General features: G+C 48.5%; 1 protein-coding gene across 11 annotated transcripts in view; it reads right to left on the reverse strand.

Moving 5' to 3' along the window:
• The window catches only part of ZNF384 (zinc finger protein 384), a 28,216-nt gene extending 14,132 nt beyond the window's left edge, over positions 1–14,084 (reverse strand). For 2 of the 11 annotated variants that reach the window (XM_055809230.1, XM_055809222.1), the window contains exons 1-7: positions 13,890–13,994; positions 13,394–13,442; positions 12,312–12,501; positions 9,576–9,642; positions 9,192–9,432; positions 8,512–8,842; positions 3,566–3,643 (exon numbers count right to left, since the gene is read on the reverse strand). In XM_055809230.1, coding sequence (XP_055665205.1) covers positions 3,566–3,643; positions 8,512–8,842; positions 9,192–9,432; positions 9,576–9,642; positions 12,312–12,364 — 770 coding nt within the window. In that variant the 5' untranslated portion in view covers positions 12,365–12,501; positions 13,394–13,442; positions 13,890–13,994. Of the gene's footprint in view, positions 1–3,565; positions 3,644–8,511; positions 8,843–9,191; positions 9,433–9,575; positions 9,647–12,311; positions 12,502–13,393; positions 13,443–13,889 lie in introns of all 11 variants that reach the window. The other 9 variants (XM_055809223.1, XM_055809228.1, XM_055809227.1 and 6 more) reach the window with 9 other exon arrangements.
• Between the last annotated feature and the right edge of the window lie 3,158 nt (positions 14,085–17,242).

The raw sequence follows: 17,242 nt of genomic DNA on the forward strand, positions 1-17,242 counted from the left end.
TAGGAAATGACTGCAGCATTCCCATTGACAGTGTGACACAACATCCCTACAGCTGCTTGTTATGGCACTGCAAATTTAGACAGCCTAGGAGAACATATTCGTAATAACACAGAGGTTCATATAAATAGTTAATTTAGTACCCAGCCATATGCCAGAAATCAAAAGTAACCCCTTCCAATGTTTGTAATCCTTTCTTTTCATAGGGAATCCGCAGGAAAATAAAGACGTTCAGAGAATGCTCGTGTTAGAAGACAGAGACACCCTCAAAAATCATGAAATGCCAGTAAAAGGTGGATGTACAATTCTAATTCTGCTCCCATATGAAAGTCATCATGATGAGTCATAAACAAAATGATGCTTATAGCAACGAGACTACAGCTCTGTGGCACACAGTGCCATATTTTTTTCCACTTTTCATGGAATGTTCCGCCTCATTCATCAGATGATGTTATGAGATAAAATACCATCTGAAATACCAACTCATAGTAAAATTTGCCTAACGTGGATTAGCAGCATTTTTCAGTCAAGTGCTTAATTAATCACTATCAGTTGTGAAAACTATGTAAGCTTTTACACGGCTACGAGAATTCAAATTCCTAGTATCTACTGATATTAGTTTTAGAAGTTAATTGAGCCCTTGCTCCTTCTGTTAGGCTACAAATACAAGTTAGACCACAATTTTTTTTTTTTTAAAAAATTCAAATCAGGAAGGTCTGAAGTTAAACTCGATGATAAGAATAAGTTTAGGTTGTCAGAGTCAGCAGTTCATTTAGCAAGGAAAGAAATGTACTGCCTTTGCAATGCAGAGTTAATGAAGTAACTAATGCAAGCATAGCATAATAATGGATGCACAGTTCATGATAAATGCTAATTTAACCCTCGTATTCCCCGAATTTTTTTTAATGGCAAAGTTAAACATTTTCTGGCTAGGATTTTGGTAAAGGCAGAAAGCGACAGAACTAACATCCAAGATACACAGCTAGAAAACTCAGGTAAGACCTAAATAAAGCCAGCAAGTATGAAGATGCCAAATGAAAGCATATGCATTGTACCTCTGCTTCCACACCCAGCATCAACTCCGATTCAAAAGTTACCATCATGCTTCCATTTACCAATTTACACTACTGGCATGTATGCTATCAAGTCTATCAGCTATGCTCAGAGATCTCAGTCATCTTATTTCCACACGCCTTCAGTCATTTTGGTGGCTTGATGAGGCTGCACAAAAGCATACTGCCCTGGCAAGGCAGCAAGTGTTTTTAAACACTCTCACCATAAAGCACTTTTCCAGTTTTCAGATTTGAGAGTATTCCTGCATTTTGTCCGTTTTTCTGAATGATCTTAAAAATACCAGACCCAGAATTTTGTGGTATTTCAGCATGCTACACAAGTTGTCCGTCCTCTTTTAACGACTGCAGCATTTAGGCTTTCAACAGTCGCCTTTACCCCCTTCTGTCACAGCCCTGCACCAGGAGCTCACATAATGTCACTTAATTCCTAAAAGTCTTTTTCAGAGTTATTGCTTTCCAGGATACTGTTTCTTCATATTCCTTATCTTTAGATCAAAACCATTCAATGGTATCCAACAGGACACTTCTGTCTGACAGCGTTTCCCACTGTGTCCCAACACCTAGGCCTCAGTCCCTGGCTGCTGGAGAAGTCACACAGTACAACCCAAAAGGCTAAGTCTTCCATTGGGCTGTATTAAAATAATTTTGCTTGAATAGCTTCAGTTTAGCAACAACATAAAGCTTCTATATACATATATATGGTTTGGGTTTGGTTTTTTTTGTTTTAGCTATCCAACAATATTGCTTCTATATGTAAATTATCAGCTGTGACTTTCTGTTGACCTCCAAATCATTGAACATCAGGCCTAAACCCCTGCCTGCTGATTTTTGAAATCAGTCACCATTAGCAAAAAAGACCAACAAAACAATGAAACACAGTAAGGTGTTTCCTAGTATAGTGATAACATGCAAAAGCTAAATTCAAAATGATACAAAAGGTCTGTGAGAAAGCATTAGCAAATTTGGAAATGCCAGAATTAAGGTTGTCAATGTCACCATAATTTGGCTCCGCAATGCAGGTGCGCTCTATTACAGCCTTATTGACTGCTCCCACAGAACCGCAGCCTTATTATGTTGCACAGACAGACACTTAACAAGCAAGTGTTCCGTTATTTTCACCACCACTCTGTGTACAGCCTCAAAGCCCATCGACCACGTGCAATTCCAACCTCATGAAGCAGAATCACTCGTCTGTTGTGCCCACCACCAAAGTGTCAGCGTCCCGTAAGCGCTCAGCTAGCCCCACCATGTCCCTGGGTTATTTTTTCTAAGGGAAGGGAGTGATAAAAGACAGAGGAGCAGAACACGGTAAGACAAGACATACCCACCAATTCTGGGTGCCCAAACTGATACCTATTGCCTTTAAAGGAAAACTCATATAATATACATTCAAATCACAGCTCCTATAGATTTCTACGCTACAGCTATGAGATGCAATGCTTTTCTACAAAGCAAAACAGGATCTCACATGTAACAGAGGACTGTTCAACGATACTTAAGAAGACATTACAGTTTTGGGAACACCAAATGTTAATTATTTCAGGATAACTGCCTGTGGTCATTTTAAGCCTGCGGCAAATGCAAATCCACTGAAGACTAGATCTAACTCGCATTTGCACACGCTTCGAGGCAAGATTATCTGCAGACCTGTACCACACGGCTGCAGGATATCACAGCAAATCTGTGGCAGAGGCAACACAATCCACTGTTCCTCAGATTAGCAGTCAAATGCATTCCCCAAATAGGCCTTCTCAATTCTGCAACCCCATGTCAATGCATTTGGTTTTGGTTGTTGTTTGTGGTTTTGTTTAAATAGAATACTCCTTTCAGGTTCTTTGAGTAAACATGCAGGACCCTGACAGGCCATCCTGTACATGATAACCATAATCACATAATCAAGGATAGTATCAAAGTGCATTGACTCAATGGGGCCAAATTAAGGCAGGATCAGATAAGAGGTGCAACAGAATAGTTTCGAAGCTCTCTCTCTCCAGCTGAAACTGTAACTGCTTCCCTCATTCTCTTGCACACACTCATTCCATTGACATGCAAGTAACATGTGCTAAAATTAAAACTCATGACTAGAGAACTCCACCGTTAATTCCTCCTGCTTGGCACTATGATGAGCTGAGAGTGCACACGCACACATACACAGTTACAACATCTCAGCAGAAGGGAGAGAACTTACCATAATGCAAGTTTTTACCTTATTATATCCTGAGGCACGTGGTCAGTCTTAATTCTGACATTTGCTAACCTCCAAGCACAGCATTCATATACAAAAGCAAAGCTTATGTGTACAAACTGCGTGTGCATGTGGATGTGCATGTGCACCTGTCCGCCTTAAGAGTTTTGAGATTATAAGCCAATTTCAACCAAATCTGGAAAACGGTAAGGATCTTAACATCATCACAAGTCTCATAAAAATACGCAGGTGGGGAAAGAAGAGAGACCCTCTTGGAGCCCCCTGCTGAGGGAAAGGCTAGTAAGCTCACCCTTGATTAGACATCAGAGAATCCACACAGGAGAGAGCCGCTGGAAACCAGGCTTCATTAGTTCCGCTGCTCACGGAACTACTTGTTAAAAAAAGCAAACAGAAATTCCAACATGTGGCATCATACTGACACCCACATTGGTCATCAGCAATCTTAAGATCCACTGCACAGACCTCTGCCACTGCAGCTAGGATGATAAATGACAGCAACAGTAGTGTGTCACCTTCCTCTGGCCTTAGAGGGGGTGAGGTTCTTTGCCAGATATGGTCACATTCTTGTGCTGACATCAGACACACAGCAAAATTTAGAAGTACTGGCTTTAATATTTCTAGGCTTTGGAGGGAATGTGGTGACACTTTCTGCCTGACACTTCAAGCTTCATTCCCCTTTTGCCTTTATCCTTCTGGCCTGTTACAATCCCCTCTCTCCTGCACCAAGACCCAGCCCCAAGCTCTTTACCCACATGCCCCAGCCCCTTTATCCTCTGTTGCAGTGGCTGTGCACTGTTTCATTCCCTCAACTACATAACATTCATCTCCTCTCCTCCACGCTTCTATCTGTCCACATCCCATGCTCTTGTCCCCATCTGTTCTGCTAATTCTAGGTATATCTCCTCAATTCCCAGCCCCTAGCAGATCTGGTTCTTTCCTCCTCCCCCCAGTCTTGGCCCTTCGTGTCTTTTCTCTGTGCCATCTCTCCCTTGCAAATAGGCTCCCCATCACATCCTTTGCCACATTCCCTAGTTTGTAGGCAATTTTGTCTCTCCTCCTTTCCGATTTCCATCTCTGCTCTACCAAGTTTCCAGACTCCCTGGACACAACCAGCTCCAGGCGCTGCCCGTATCTCATTCTCATGCCTACTACATTTTCTCACACCTTGCCTTTGCGCCCATCAGAGAGGAGAGGTCACTGTCAATGCTAGGCACAAAAGACTCCCTTCTGAAGCAGAAGGAGGAGCAGTTGTGACTGAAGGAAAAGCATGTTTGGCCCTTCAGCACCAGCCTAGAAGATGCTCATCGCTGCAGAGAGGGTACACGTGTAGTCCAGCCTCAAAAAGAAACTGAGAGAAGTTACGAGTGTATTCACCTCTTCTGTGGCAAGTCTGGTCAGTGCCCACAGTCATGCAAAGCCTCAAGAAACACCAGAGAGGATATAATATTTGCAACTACCAAACTATAAAGCAACTCAGAGAAAGAGAAAACAGATTTTTTCCAAGCTTACAAGTTGGCCAAATTTGACCATATTTTCACAGATATACGTGGCTTACAAAAAGCTGCCACCAGATCTCAAATCTATTCAAAACCATGGGAAATTCACCGAACAGCAATGCTAAACCCAGCACAGGGCAGAAAAAAAGGCTTAAAATGAGACATGGCCAAGGAACATGCCCACCTGCTGTGTTCAGACTACTGGCTCCCCTTGTGTACCTAATCTCACTAAATGGGGCCCTCCATCTAGCTTCTTCACTTTCTACAGCTCAGCCATGCTTCTTGATAAGCCTTCAATGGCTTCTGTATATTTTTGCACCCTGGACTCACCTCAGAAGCTTCCCACGTCCCTCTGCTGCTTACTGTCTCCCAAACCGCCTGCTGCTCCCACAAGCTAGTGAAAGGAGGGAACCTCAGAATTAGTGGTGGGGAAGAGAGAGCTTGTTGGTTACAGTATGATGGCAAGGCCCTTCTCAAGCCTACAGCCCTTCTGCTGGTATCCTAGGCTCCAAAGCACAGCTTGCAAAACCATTCCAGACTGTAAACTGGTATGTGGCCTAGCCCTGACAAACTTAATATTGGAACCAAGCAACGCCTACAGAGAGCTCTCTTCCTCTTGCAAAGAAGAAACTGCTTAGACAGCTGTTTGTCGGAGACAGAACTGATGATCTGTCCCAGAGAGGTTGAACCACTTCATCAGTCTTGTCCACTGATCGTATCACACCATGAACTTCCAAAAGTACAGGTACAGGCACCAAAACAGCACTAAGAAACAATACTACCGTCTCCAGGACCTGTGCTTGCTCTCTCTTCCTCAGCACCTTTTAAAGTACTGAAAGGAAGCTACGTGCTTCACACTGCCAGCATCTTACTAGAAGGACTCTTGATGCCGATCTCATTTTCTACAAAGTAAATTCTATGAAGATGTCAGGGAAGATTAACAAAGAGCTGACAATGAATCCAGACAAGACTGAAGTGACATTACTCAGGAAGGAAGATGCTTCACAGGACTGGGTCAGATGCTGTCCCCTGCAGCTGCAAGCATTCTTCTAACAGCACAAAGCAAAGCACCAACGACTCTGCCAGACTAATCCGAAGGCTAGATGTCAAAGTTCTGCAAGCAACATGATCATTAGCAAAAGCCTCACACCTTTTCTTACAAAGAAAAAGCTAGTCACAAAGATTCTTCCACCACTTTCACAGCAGACTACTAATTCACTTCCAGAGATGACACAGCAGCAAAACAGCTGCCATTTGCTGGAGCAGGAATCTCTACATTCAGTAGAGAATGGGATAAGCTGCAATATGCGTATCACATTTGTGCTCCAATTCCTTCCAAGTCTGCCTTGCTGTGCTGCCCATTCAAGGCCTTACTCCATCTTCACTAACACGCTAGGAGTCTGGAATTATGGAAATTAGCCACCTGCCCAGGCACTTAGCACAGAGCGCAAAAAGAAACTTAAACCCAAAAAATAATTAAATGTGACAAAATAATCCCAGGCTTTAGGAACTGAGTATTAAAAAAAATATTAAAAAGTCATATTGATCAATACAGTACAACTCCTTCCAGACATCTGACTAGATTGTCCTTGGTGTATCATCACAAGAATGAGTGAAATCATACAAATGTAGACATACAAATACCACAAGCAATTGCTCCTCCAATCTGAGAAGGGAGCAGGAGTAGAGGAACCTCACCCACAGTCTTAATTTAGCTAGGGTATGTCTACATACTGTAGCAATGGGAACTACACAAATCATCCTCTAGAATACAGAAGGAACACAGGATTCCTCAAAGTTTTAACTTGTAAGTCTATTCATATGTATATTTTGGAGAAACAGTTTTAACCGTATTTCACGGAGGTTTTCTCTCCCACGGCTCCAAGAGAAGATACCATCCCCCTTTATTTTTTCAACAATCATTTTCCATTCCAAACTTGCACATAGAAAGCATCAGCCAAAGGAGAGACTCCCAAGGAGGGCAGAAGTACTCCTTGGTGGTCTTCAATAAACCTCAGTTTAGCTACCCTGCACCTTAGCACTGCTCAGAGGAAGGCCTGCTCGGGATGGGGGCTGAAGGAAGAGGCAGAGGGTACCACCCTCAGACTAAATGTGAAGACAGGAAATCTTCCTGATCACATGTTCCTACATATAAACTCATTTGGGTTTTCCCTGCAAAGTCTTTTGCATGAGCTGCTACACAGACTATGCGTGTTCATAAAGTTTCTGCTGAGTCACTCCACCTGGTCTTGGGCATTTTTTTTCAAACTTACAAGTAAACAAGGAGCTATAATTAAAGCCTTGGTTCAGCTTTAATTCTAGCGTTCACTGCCAATTGTGTCCCCTGTAAATACATATTTAACAACCTAATTAGCAACCCAGACTGTAAGCAGCTTGAGTAGTGTGGAATTGTGGCTATGGCCCAAAATAAATGGTGGGATTACAAATAGCAAGCCACCTAACACTCCCACCACTCTTCGCCATACGCTGATTATATTTTCAAAGTGGAAGAACTGGGACATTGGATAAGAGAATAAAAAGGCCAATCCAAGATCTGGTTTTGCACCCATTCAACTGTATTGACTTAAAAATGTAAACACTTGAAAAATGCTATAGTTAAAAATGAAACAGTGCCTGGGGTAGATGCACTGATTCTGTGTAGATGCCTTTGTATTGTTATGACCAAATTCCAGAAACAGAACTAAACCTGTACCAAAAAAAACCAACCCAAAACAAGGGTCTAGGATGGTAAAAGGGAAACGGAGACACGATCGTGGCCACACAGTAGGGAACTAAGAAGAACAAGGGACCATCTTCTATTTCTGTTTCCGTCTGGCTACTGCTTTGCCCCAATTGGTCTTAATCATCCCCCCAAAACACCTATCGTTAAATCACTCACACGTGCTCCTGCTTCTCAACCAAGACAGACCACCACATTTCCTCCCTAGCACTTGCCAGCTCTGTCCGGTTCCCACCCTCTCGAAAAGACCCACACTCCTTGTCCTCTGGTTTAAGTATTCCCTCCTAGTTAATCTCTCCCTTTCCCACCACTCACATGTAAACTCAAACCACATCCCTCCAAGCTCAGAAAACCAATCTCAGGGCTCAGAACTCTCCCCCCTCTTCTGTGATACCCTTAGGGCTCGGGAACACCTTTACACATAATTCAGAAACACTTATTTTTTTCCTGGTCTGTTGGGAATGCTGAAATAGCAGATCACAAGGGGCAATGCACACAGGAGCAGACACTATCACCACAGTTCACTTCCTGCCCTGTGTGCCTCCAGTCTGTAGTCTTTACCCCGGACAGACTGGAGTCCTAGCTCGGGAGCACCCAGGTACACTAGGGCTCTCAGCTACACCAAAAGTGCTCCAGCTGCACCAGACCACTGCATTCTGCAGTACAGCAGCCATACTACCTGGCTGTGGCATCAAGGATACGGTTTAGCCGCCAAAACATCCTTGTCATTAACTAAACTAGTAACGTTAACATTTGTAAATTCAGAAAATCAATTCGTTCACTACGAAGGAGATCCTTAGTTTTGGGCCAGCCCACCAGCTTGTAAACACTCCTGATTAGAGAGAAAACTCAACTCTTTCTGCAGCTGAAAGATTCTCTACTCAGGGACTCTACAGGGAAAAGGCAGAGATCTCTTCTTCCCTATGTAATCCTTTGAAGGATTAAATAGACCCCCATCCCCATGCAACATTACAGTCAAGGTTTAACTCCGCTCCCCACCTGTATGTCTTGCCATCCTTGTGCTGGTCCTCATCATCCTCGTTTGACAACACAAAGGGGTCACTCATCTCTGGCAGCCCCGACTCCTGCAATCGTTTCTTCTTCCGGCCCCGGGGCGGTTTGGGAGCAACTCCCCCACCCCCGCCACCCCCACCACCTTCAGAAAGGGTGGTTGTCCCTTTCTTGGACAGGTCAGGAACCACCTGGAGGGCTGCCTGGGAGCCAGGGGGTAGCGCAGAGACAATCATGGGAGCAGAGATGGGAAAGGTTTGGGCAGAGGCGGCTGTGGTCACCAGGGAACCTGATGGGGAAGTTATCACCAGACCAGGACCTGCAAATGAAGAAAGATGGAGAAAGTCAGTTATTACATCTCTAATTATGTCCAACCTCCTTATCTCACAGACACATGCTCTATACACCTAATTTTTAACTACAACACACATAGAAGAGTAGCTCACCCTCCCCAACACATTCCTAGTCTCCACCACTGGAAGTCAAATCTCCACAGAGGGTGGATGTATGGAGTGCCTAGAGATTCATGGTGAAAGCATGCCATGGCAGTCCACACCATCAATAAGGCTAGGAATAATCTACAGCCCGAAAGGATGCTCCAGGATCCCCCTGTCCTCCCCACCCTCGAGTCTCCTTCACAAGCTGCTGAAGTGTTTGGAGTCCCCTACCTGCTGTCATGAGCCCAGCAGACTGCACTGGTACCACAGTGATATTCTGAGTCACAGGGGCTTGGCTGTGCGGCGTCAGCTGCTCTGGCTTGGTGTCTGAGTCCATGGAGATACCAGTGGGTAGGGCCACAGAGGTGGGGACTGTCAGCAAGGCAGGGTAGTGGGGGGGAGCCAGGCTGCAGCCCTTCTCTGTGGGCAACAGCTGCTCCTTCATCTTGTTAATAAACATGGTGTTCTCAATCTGAATGGATGGAAAGAACAGCTTTTAGAATACCCCAGCACAGCTTCTCCCAGCAGTTGGCTGGGCAAGAAGCGCAACAGAAACATGCATGAACTTCTAAAAAGAAGCAAGACCAGCGTAATAGGTTGGAAAAAACGTCTTACCTGTCCCGAGACGGTGGGCACTGCCGGCCAGAAGTACGGGGAGGAGTTGAAATGAGATTCTTCCATCCTAGCTGGGCACAGGGGGGAAGAGGAAGGGGGAAGGGAAGAGGAATGGAGGAGAAGGAAGACAGACAGACAGACACACACACAAAAAGAACATTAAACCCAAGGAGACTCCAACATGGAACTGACTCAGTCTAATGCTGTGACAGTTCCTTAATCTGCCCCATCTTACTTGAGCCGTTAACTTCTCCCCACTTTTGAGCTCTGCCCAAATCCAAAAATTATTTTCAGGGGAAAAAGGTGTCTGACATTCCCACAGGTTTGGGTCAGTCTCAAACGCCTCTTGCCCAATAGTCCTCCATGCAAAAACCAGGACTAACTACAAACCCAGAACACCTCCAGAATTCCCCGATTATCATCCACCCAAATGCATGGCATAAATGATGAAGTCTGCGCCATCTGCAACCAGGCAAATACTGCTGCAAGCCATTTTTCACTGTCTCAGACAGTCTGACCCCACAAGCATTGAAAATTTTGGACCTTGCCTGTCCCTTCACCCCAGCTCAACATGAAGGACCCAGATGCAGCAAGGGGACATTAGCATTATGTTACACAGGAAGAAAGACAGGCAGAGAGAGGGAAAAAAACTTGCCCAAGATAACAGACAGCCACAGCAGACCAAGAAGTCAACATTAATGCTCCTAACTTCCTGCTGCCCACCGCGCTGACCACCTCAGCCCCACTCTCGAAAGCAACCCGGAAGAATCACTCAGTATTCCTGACAGACAAGATCCTCTGCTCTCGTCCAATGAGACCAGGCAGCGGGAAAATAACCTGACCGCCTGCTCCTGGGATACCCTATCTCCAAGTGAGATCATGTCACAGCTCTCTACTGCCCATCTCATTCCAGTCTTTGGGACAAGATTCTGTAGGGCTCTGTCCCAAGTCAAGTGCCCACCACTCCGTCTCAAGTCCCCGTGCACCAGTTAGACACCAAAAGGCAGCCCCCTGAAGACAGAAGCATAACCTCTTTAGGAACACCTGGCTGAAGCAGCCCCTTCTCTTTCTAACCCTTACACTCCTCTGTGTAACAGCATTAGCGGACAAAGTTTGTCACACTTGTGAAAATACTATTCAAAACCTAAAGAAATTAATAAAAGAGTATTTCCTGAAGCAGAAGATACACCTATTCCAGAACAAATATGGCAAAAACAGTATGTAAAATACACGTGATAAAAACTATGCTCGGAGATCATCTGGCAGAGAGAGCTGCTTGCAGAAGGCAAGCACTGTATGTTTCTCATGCAGCTACCTGCAAACTGTCCCGCTCCTATTCCTGTTATGATGCCGCAGTACTCTAATTAATGAGTAAATATTATTTCTGAAGGACCCCGAGTAGCACAAAACACTTACTTTCCGGAACTGTATTAGGGCAGAATAAATACATGTGGAATTGCTGCATGTGAGCCAAAATGCAAAGATAATTTTCCTCTATGTAGAGAAGCAGTACAAATGAACCAAATTACCTGATAATTTTGTTTTTATGAATCGCTCATGCAACAGCAAACCCAAGTATTCTTGCCTCACTCACTCACTACAAATCAACCAATAAACACACTTAAGGACGAATTATTTACCTTGCATCAATGGCATGCAGTCAGACTGCTAGCTGCCTGACTGAATTACTCTGGATTTACATTGCTGTGATTCAATCAGAATCTGATAGGGCAAGACTCTTACCTTCCTTCCTCTGCTTTCCTTTCTGAGCCAAATGAATTATTAAGTACACTGCCCACAGCAAGGCCCTATGTATGTAACGTTTAATTACGTGACTTTTTTCTTCCACAGGATGGGCACACATGCAGAGATAATGCATTCCCGGCAATTAAGCACCACCAGGATCAAGAAGGGCTTTTTGTTTGGAATGTCGACTTTGGGTTTGGTGGTTTTGGGGGTTTTGTTTGTTTGTTTTTTTTATTTTAAAATAAGTAAGCCCTTATTTGCTTAGCTTCCACATCAAAAACATCAAAGCGAACCTAATTCTGTAAAAACATGAAGTCTCATATAATAATCAGATGCATTTTCCAAATAAACTTTGTAATTGTCCAAGACTCCCTTGGATTCAACTGCAAACTTCAGGAGTTCAAACAGAATGATGCCAGTTTAAACAAAAAATCTCACAAAAGCTTTCTTATTTAAAGAGTACAAGGAACAAAAGTCAAATCCATTTCCAGACTCCAAAATCCAGACTAGCACAGGCCAGGTAATTCAGCGGCTGCCTGTCTCCATCTAGTTCCCTACGTGAACTTCACAGAGCACCTAACTTTTGTTTGCACGCTTTTTGTAAACTGAGCAATTCAAAATAAGACTTACTGATTCCCAAAAGATGACTACACAGGTTTTGTTAAACCCTTTTAGTACACACCTCCCCATCCAAAAATCTCCATGCTTGAATGGTATCAGGTCTCAAAACTTTTGGCTTGAAAGACTGAAGTGTGATGAAGTTGTAAGAATGTGGAGGAAAAGGAGAAATGGTTTAAAAGCTGAAGCTTTCATGCAATCTCACTAGCAAGCCAGTCTTCCAAAGGGAGAAAACAAAGGTGAGATTCTTCCACCAAACTACTGCCCTGATGCCCACAGCTGTCCCTCCCCTACCCCACTTTTAGGCTAAAGGATATTTTGAAAACATGCACCCCTATTCACAGCCCCCACTTTAATGCTGCTCACACTTACTTTACCAGAACTCTGCACGTAACCCTTCCAATTGTTCTATAACTACCAGACATGGGCTGGAGCTTCAACCCTGTACCACAGCATGTTCCCACTGCAGTGCCTTCATCATCCCAGCTTCCACAAACAGGCCAGAGATGGGACCTTCTTCCTATTCACCAGTCTAGTATCAGACAGATGTCAACGTACCCTCCTGATATAAACCAAAAACACCTTCTATGTACAGACCACAAATGTACATACACCAAATAAACAACCAAGTGAACCAGAGGAACCCACAAGGGACAAGGAATCTGGAGTTTAGATCTCAGAGAACTTCATAGAATCACATACTTAACGTGCTGGACTTAATACTTCTTTGCAGGTCTTGACTTTAATCATAAACAGATAAAAGAACGTGCAATTATACAGTGAGGTTGAGGCTGTATTTCTGGAAGGCACAATCAAGGTTGGACACACAGGTATTTAGAGGCTGAATTTTAATATGGCTTTCTTTATTCTCCAGATACCTAGCTTTTATTTTCTATTTGGTATAGAGTTTTCACCTGACAAAGGGCCCCCCAGTACGACACTCAGGAACAATTTACAATGTTGTGTTATGTCTGCCCAAGATCTTTGTTCAGTAACAAGGAGCTTTTAAGCTTAATTGCTGCAAAATACAAAGGATGCTGAAGGCCACACAGGCTGTTAGATCGAATGCAAAAATGCTTCCAGGAAGCTCTTAAGCACTGAAAAGTTCAAGCGCTGCTGCATCTTTAGAACTGGCACATCTGGATGCACATCAAGAATACCCCCAAAACATGCTAGACAAAGTGTCGAACCCCAAACCCGCACATCAGAGCTCCACCAACTTCAGTGCCGTTCCCGGACACACGCACAGCCCCCACCCCCACCGACCGAGCCTCTGTGGGAGCAGGTGCCTGGCAGGGGGGTACTCTGCGCCTCGGCTCCTTCCAGGCGCGCGATCCCCTCGCCCGCACCCCCGGGCTCAAGCGACTCCAAGCCCCCAGCGCCAGAACACGTGGCCCACCCGTCCCGCGCCCCCGGCGGCGGGGGTCACTCACGCAGCTCCGGGAGCTCCTTACCCCTCTCACTCTCCCTCCTCTTGCATTTCTCCTCCTTCCAGGGCCGTCTCTGCAAACAAACCGCCAGGGTTACGGGGGTACCCGGGGCCCTGTATGACAGCGGGCGGCGCTGCGCAGGGCCCCCAGACCCGCCGGCCGCCTCCAGCCCCCGCGGGCGCGGCCATGGGCGGGGGAGGGCGCTCCCCGCGGCAACCGGCCGGGACGGGAGGGGTGGCCCGCACCCGCCTCCCCGCGCGGGGCCCCGCGCACACACGGCGGCGGCCGAGGCCGGGACGCGCCCCCGGTGCCCCCCCCCGCAGCGCGGGGCCGGCCCGCAGCGCGCTTCCCTCGCGGCGGCGCCCCCGGGACGGCTCCGCGCCCGCCAGCGGGCCGGCGGGCCGGCGGGCGGACAGACAGACAGCCCCGCTCCGCTTCCGCTTCCGGATCGCCTCGGGCCCGGTCGCCCCGCGGGCCCGGGTCCCCCCGCCCGCACAGCCGCCCCCCCCCAGCAGATTACCGGGCACCACCCCCCAGCGGCGACCCCGACCCCGACTCCAGCGGCGGCAGCGGCCTCCTCACCGGAAAGAGGAGCGGCGAGTCGCTTCCGGGTCAGGAGGAGGAGCGCGCCTCAGCTCTTCCGGGGCGCGGAGCGGAACCGCGTCATGAGCCGGCTTCTCTCGGGGGAAGAAAAAAAAAAAAAAAAAAAAAAAAAAAAGAGGCGGAGCGGCGGAGGCCGCCGGCCCCGGGCAGGTTTTCCTCAGCACAAGGCGGGGGGAGGGGGGTACTAGCGCGCGGCGGCGGGGGACAGGGCGGGCGGCGGCGGGCGCGCGCTTACCGGAAGTGTGGGCAGCCCGGCTGCGCGGAAGTGGCGGTGGCGGCGGCGGGCGCGCGGCGGACCCCAGCCCGGCCTCAGCGCCGCTTCCGGCCCAGCCGCCCGCCCGGCGTGACGTGCGCGGTGCGGGCCCGCCGCGCCATTGAATATTCATGAGCCGCCACGGGAATACTCGGCCGCCGATTGCCCTCAGCCCCCCGCCCACCCGCGGCCGGGCGCCCCGGGGCCTGGCTCCCGCCTGAGGCGGCCTATGCTGGGTGCGAGGGGGGGCCTGGCCCATTCCGTTCCTCCCGGTCCCCGCCTCAGGGCTGCCCGCAGCCTTCCGGGGCCTGCGGCCTGCCAGCGGGCGGGGGCGGCACCGCGACTCGGACCGGTGCCCCGGGTGGCCCCGCCGAGGGCCCGGCTGGAGCGGCAGCGCGGGAGGTAGCGCTGGGGCGGCCGTGCCTCGGCTGCGGCGGCTGCGGCGGGCGAGCCGGCCCGAAGGCTGGTGGCCAGCGGCGGGGCCTGCCCCGCCGCCTGGCCTGGCTTTGGCGCTTCCCTGGCCAAATGCTACGCGCGTCTGCCACACCAGCCGGACAGAAAGGGCTGTCGTTCTGCGGGGCGGCAAACCGGGCCACCTCAGGTGCTGTAGGGGACAAGAGAGCAAGGCTGGGTGCAGAGAGGAGCTGGGCAACCCTCTTTCCACACTTGCAAGCCAGTGGCTCAATGCAACACCCAAATACTAATTATTATTTGCAACCATTCACAACTTGACCCCAGAGGGGGCCACAACTCACCCTCCTTCTCACTCATTGAGAATTCAGTTTCACAGATTCAGCCCACCTAAGTGTTGGCTGGCGGTTCCTGCTGCCTCCCGTGCACAGGCACCACCAGGCGTGTTGCTGTGCAGTGTGACTTACTGCGCCCGGAGCAGCAGGCAGTCCCCTGAGCCTTGCTGATAGCACAGGAGAATGCAAGAGGCTGTTCTGGAGAAGGCAATGCAGAGGCACTCCACGAGGTCGCTAAGCCAGGCTGGCTGATCACCCCACACTGAACTGGATACACCCCACAAGACCACTGAGCCAAGCTGGCTGTTGCAGCTCTGTTCTGCCTTGGACTCTTAAAACTGAGGTGAAAAGAGACTTTAGGTGTCATCTGCTTAATTCTGCCACTTGTAGCAGGGCTAAATTTGGCACTGGACTGACCTCCCAAGTCAGGTTAGGATACCTTATCTGTGTTGCTCACTGGGCATTTGGCAGAGCTGTTTTGGGAGAATTTTTTTTTTTAATTGTTGTATGAGTTTTCTGCCAGCTTGGCATGCTGGAACAGCTTTTCAGAGCCAGCATGAGTAAGAGGGTGGGACCAGGGAGAGCACAACTATAGCAGCCAGCGGTTAGATTGGCTCAGGCGATCATGAAACCACAACATCCGGAGCAGCGGGCAAAGGGGAATCTCCCAGCGGCTCAGAGGCAGGCGGCTGGAGCCGCAGCACCCGTCGGTCCCCAGAAGGAGTTGGGGTACTGGTCATCCCAGGCAGTACAAAACTGCCTCCTGGGAGGAGCCAGGATTAGCTCTGCGTTCTTCAGCAGGAGTCACATGAAGGCAATTGTTGATTTATTTAAATAAAAGGAGTTGGCAGCCTAATCAGTTTGGAAATTAATTTGCTTGTTAATTTGGGGGTTTTGACTTGCTCATGAATATTCACAAATGCTCACCTTTTCTCCCCCCTTCCACTGTGTAATTTATTTTTATGATTGTCAGATCGCCTCTGAAGGTGACATTTCTCTCCTTGTTCTGCAACGCGGCAAATATATTCAATCTTATGCCTTGGAAGAGGCACTGTGGCCTGGCACTGGTGTCTTTTTTGCCTCCTCTTTGCCCCAGAGTCCCTTGCAGCCTCTCGGCTCTCCTCCTTCCTCTGTGTATGCTGCCTAGAAAGAAATAAGACCTAGAGTCTCCTCCAAGAAGAGGGCTGGCCTGGCCTTGGTAGCTGGGAGAGCTTGTCAAAACACTCTACCGGACAAGGAAAAGTGGTAATTGCCAGCCGAGGAGTGGGACAAAGTGGTTAAATTTTTCTTACTGTGCCTAGAGTTTTCTGCTCCCCCTCCCGCCCTGCACTGCCAAGCACCCTTCAATAGCACGTGAGGCAGCGTGACTAACATCTGTCACAGACACTTGATTTCTCTTATCTCCTTTCCTTAGCAGTAGGCAAAATCAGAGAACCACCGGTGTGCGTCTCTGGAGGGTACAGCTGATCTGTTCACCTTCTTTCCCAGCTCTCGGTTGCTCCCCTTTACTTATCTTGCCTGCCCTTGCTCTTCCACACCAGGGAAGAGCATCCAGGCCACTGCCACTGGTTTCTCCCCAGGGAGGCATGCCCGTGTCCCACATGCACGTGTTTAGGGCTTCTGGCACTTCGCAACATCTACTGGGTGGGCTCAACGGAGGGCTGCAGCAGTTAAAAACCTGGGTATAATTGCTGGTGCTGGGAGTGGGAGGAGCAGTGCAGGCAGCAGGGGGATGAAGAGGTGCCCTCCTTACCCCATTATGCTCATGCACAGGGGCCAGCTTGGCCAGGAGCCAGCCCCGGGGCGAGTAGCATGATGCACATAGTGGAGACCCCCAGGCCCAGTGGCTGCTTCCACACCAGCTCATTTCTTTAGAAAAGTCAGTTTTGGTACAGTCTCTGTCTGTAATGAAGTTGTTTTTCAGAGAGTGCCGTCTCGGGGCTCGGAGCTGTGCAAGGAGGGGCGGCCACGCTGCACCAGCCGTGAGGTTCACCTGGCAGCCCTGCCAGCCCGGGCTGGTGGCTGGAAAGGGGGTGACTGAGCGAGGCTTACAATTGTGCAGCAAGAAAATAAACCAGCAGCACGTAAAGTGACTGCAGGAGGTAACTGAGCCCTGGAGGGGGTGGTAGGTGGAGGTTAGTGGGGCCCCCCTCCTGGGAGCAAAACTGTGCGAATAGCGCAGCTGGGTGCCCACCTCCCGCTGAGGGCACCGGCTCCTGACAAGCTCAGAAAAGAAAATTTGTGGAGAAAGCCAGCTGAGCTCAAAGTTAC

The sequence above is a fragment of the Falco peregrinus genome, chromosome 6, assembly GCF_023634155.1.
Source record: "Falco peregrinus isolate bFalPer1 chromosome 6, bFalPer1.pri, whole genome shotgun sequence".
Taxonomy (NCBI): domain Eukaryota; kingdom Metazoa; phylum Chordata; class Aves; order Falconiformes; family Falconidae; genus Falco; species Falco peregrinus.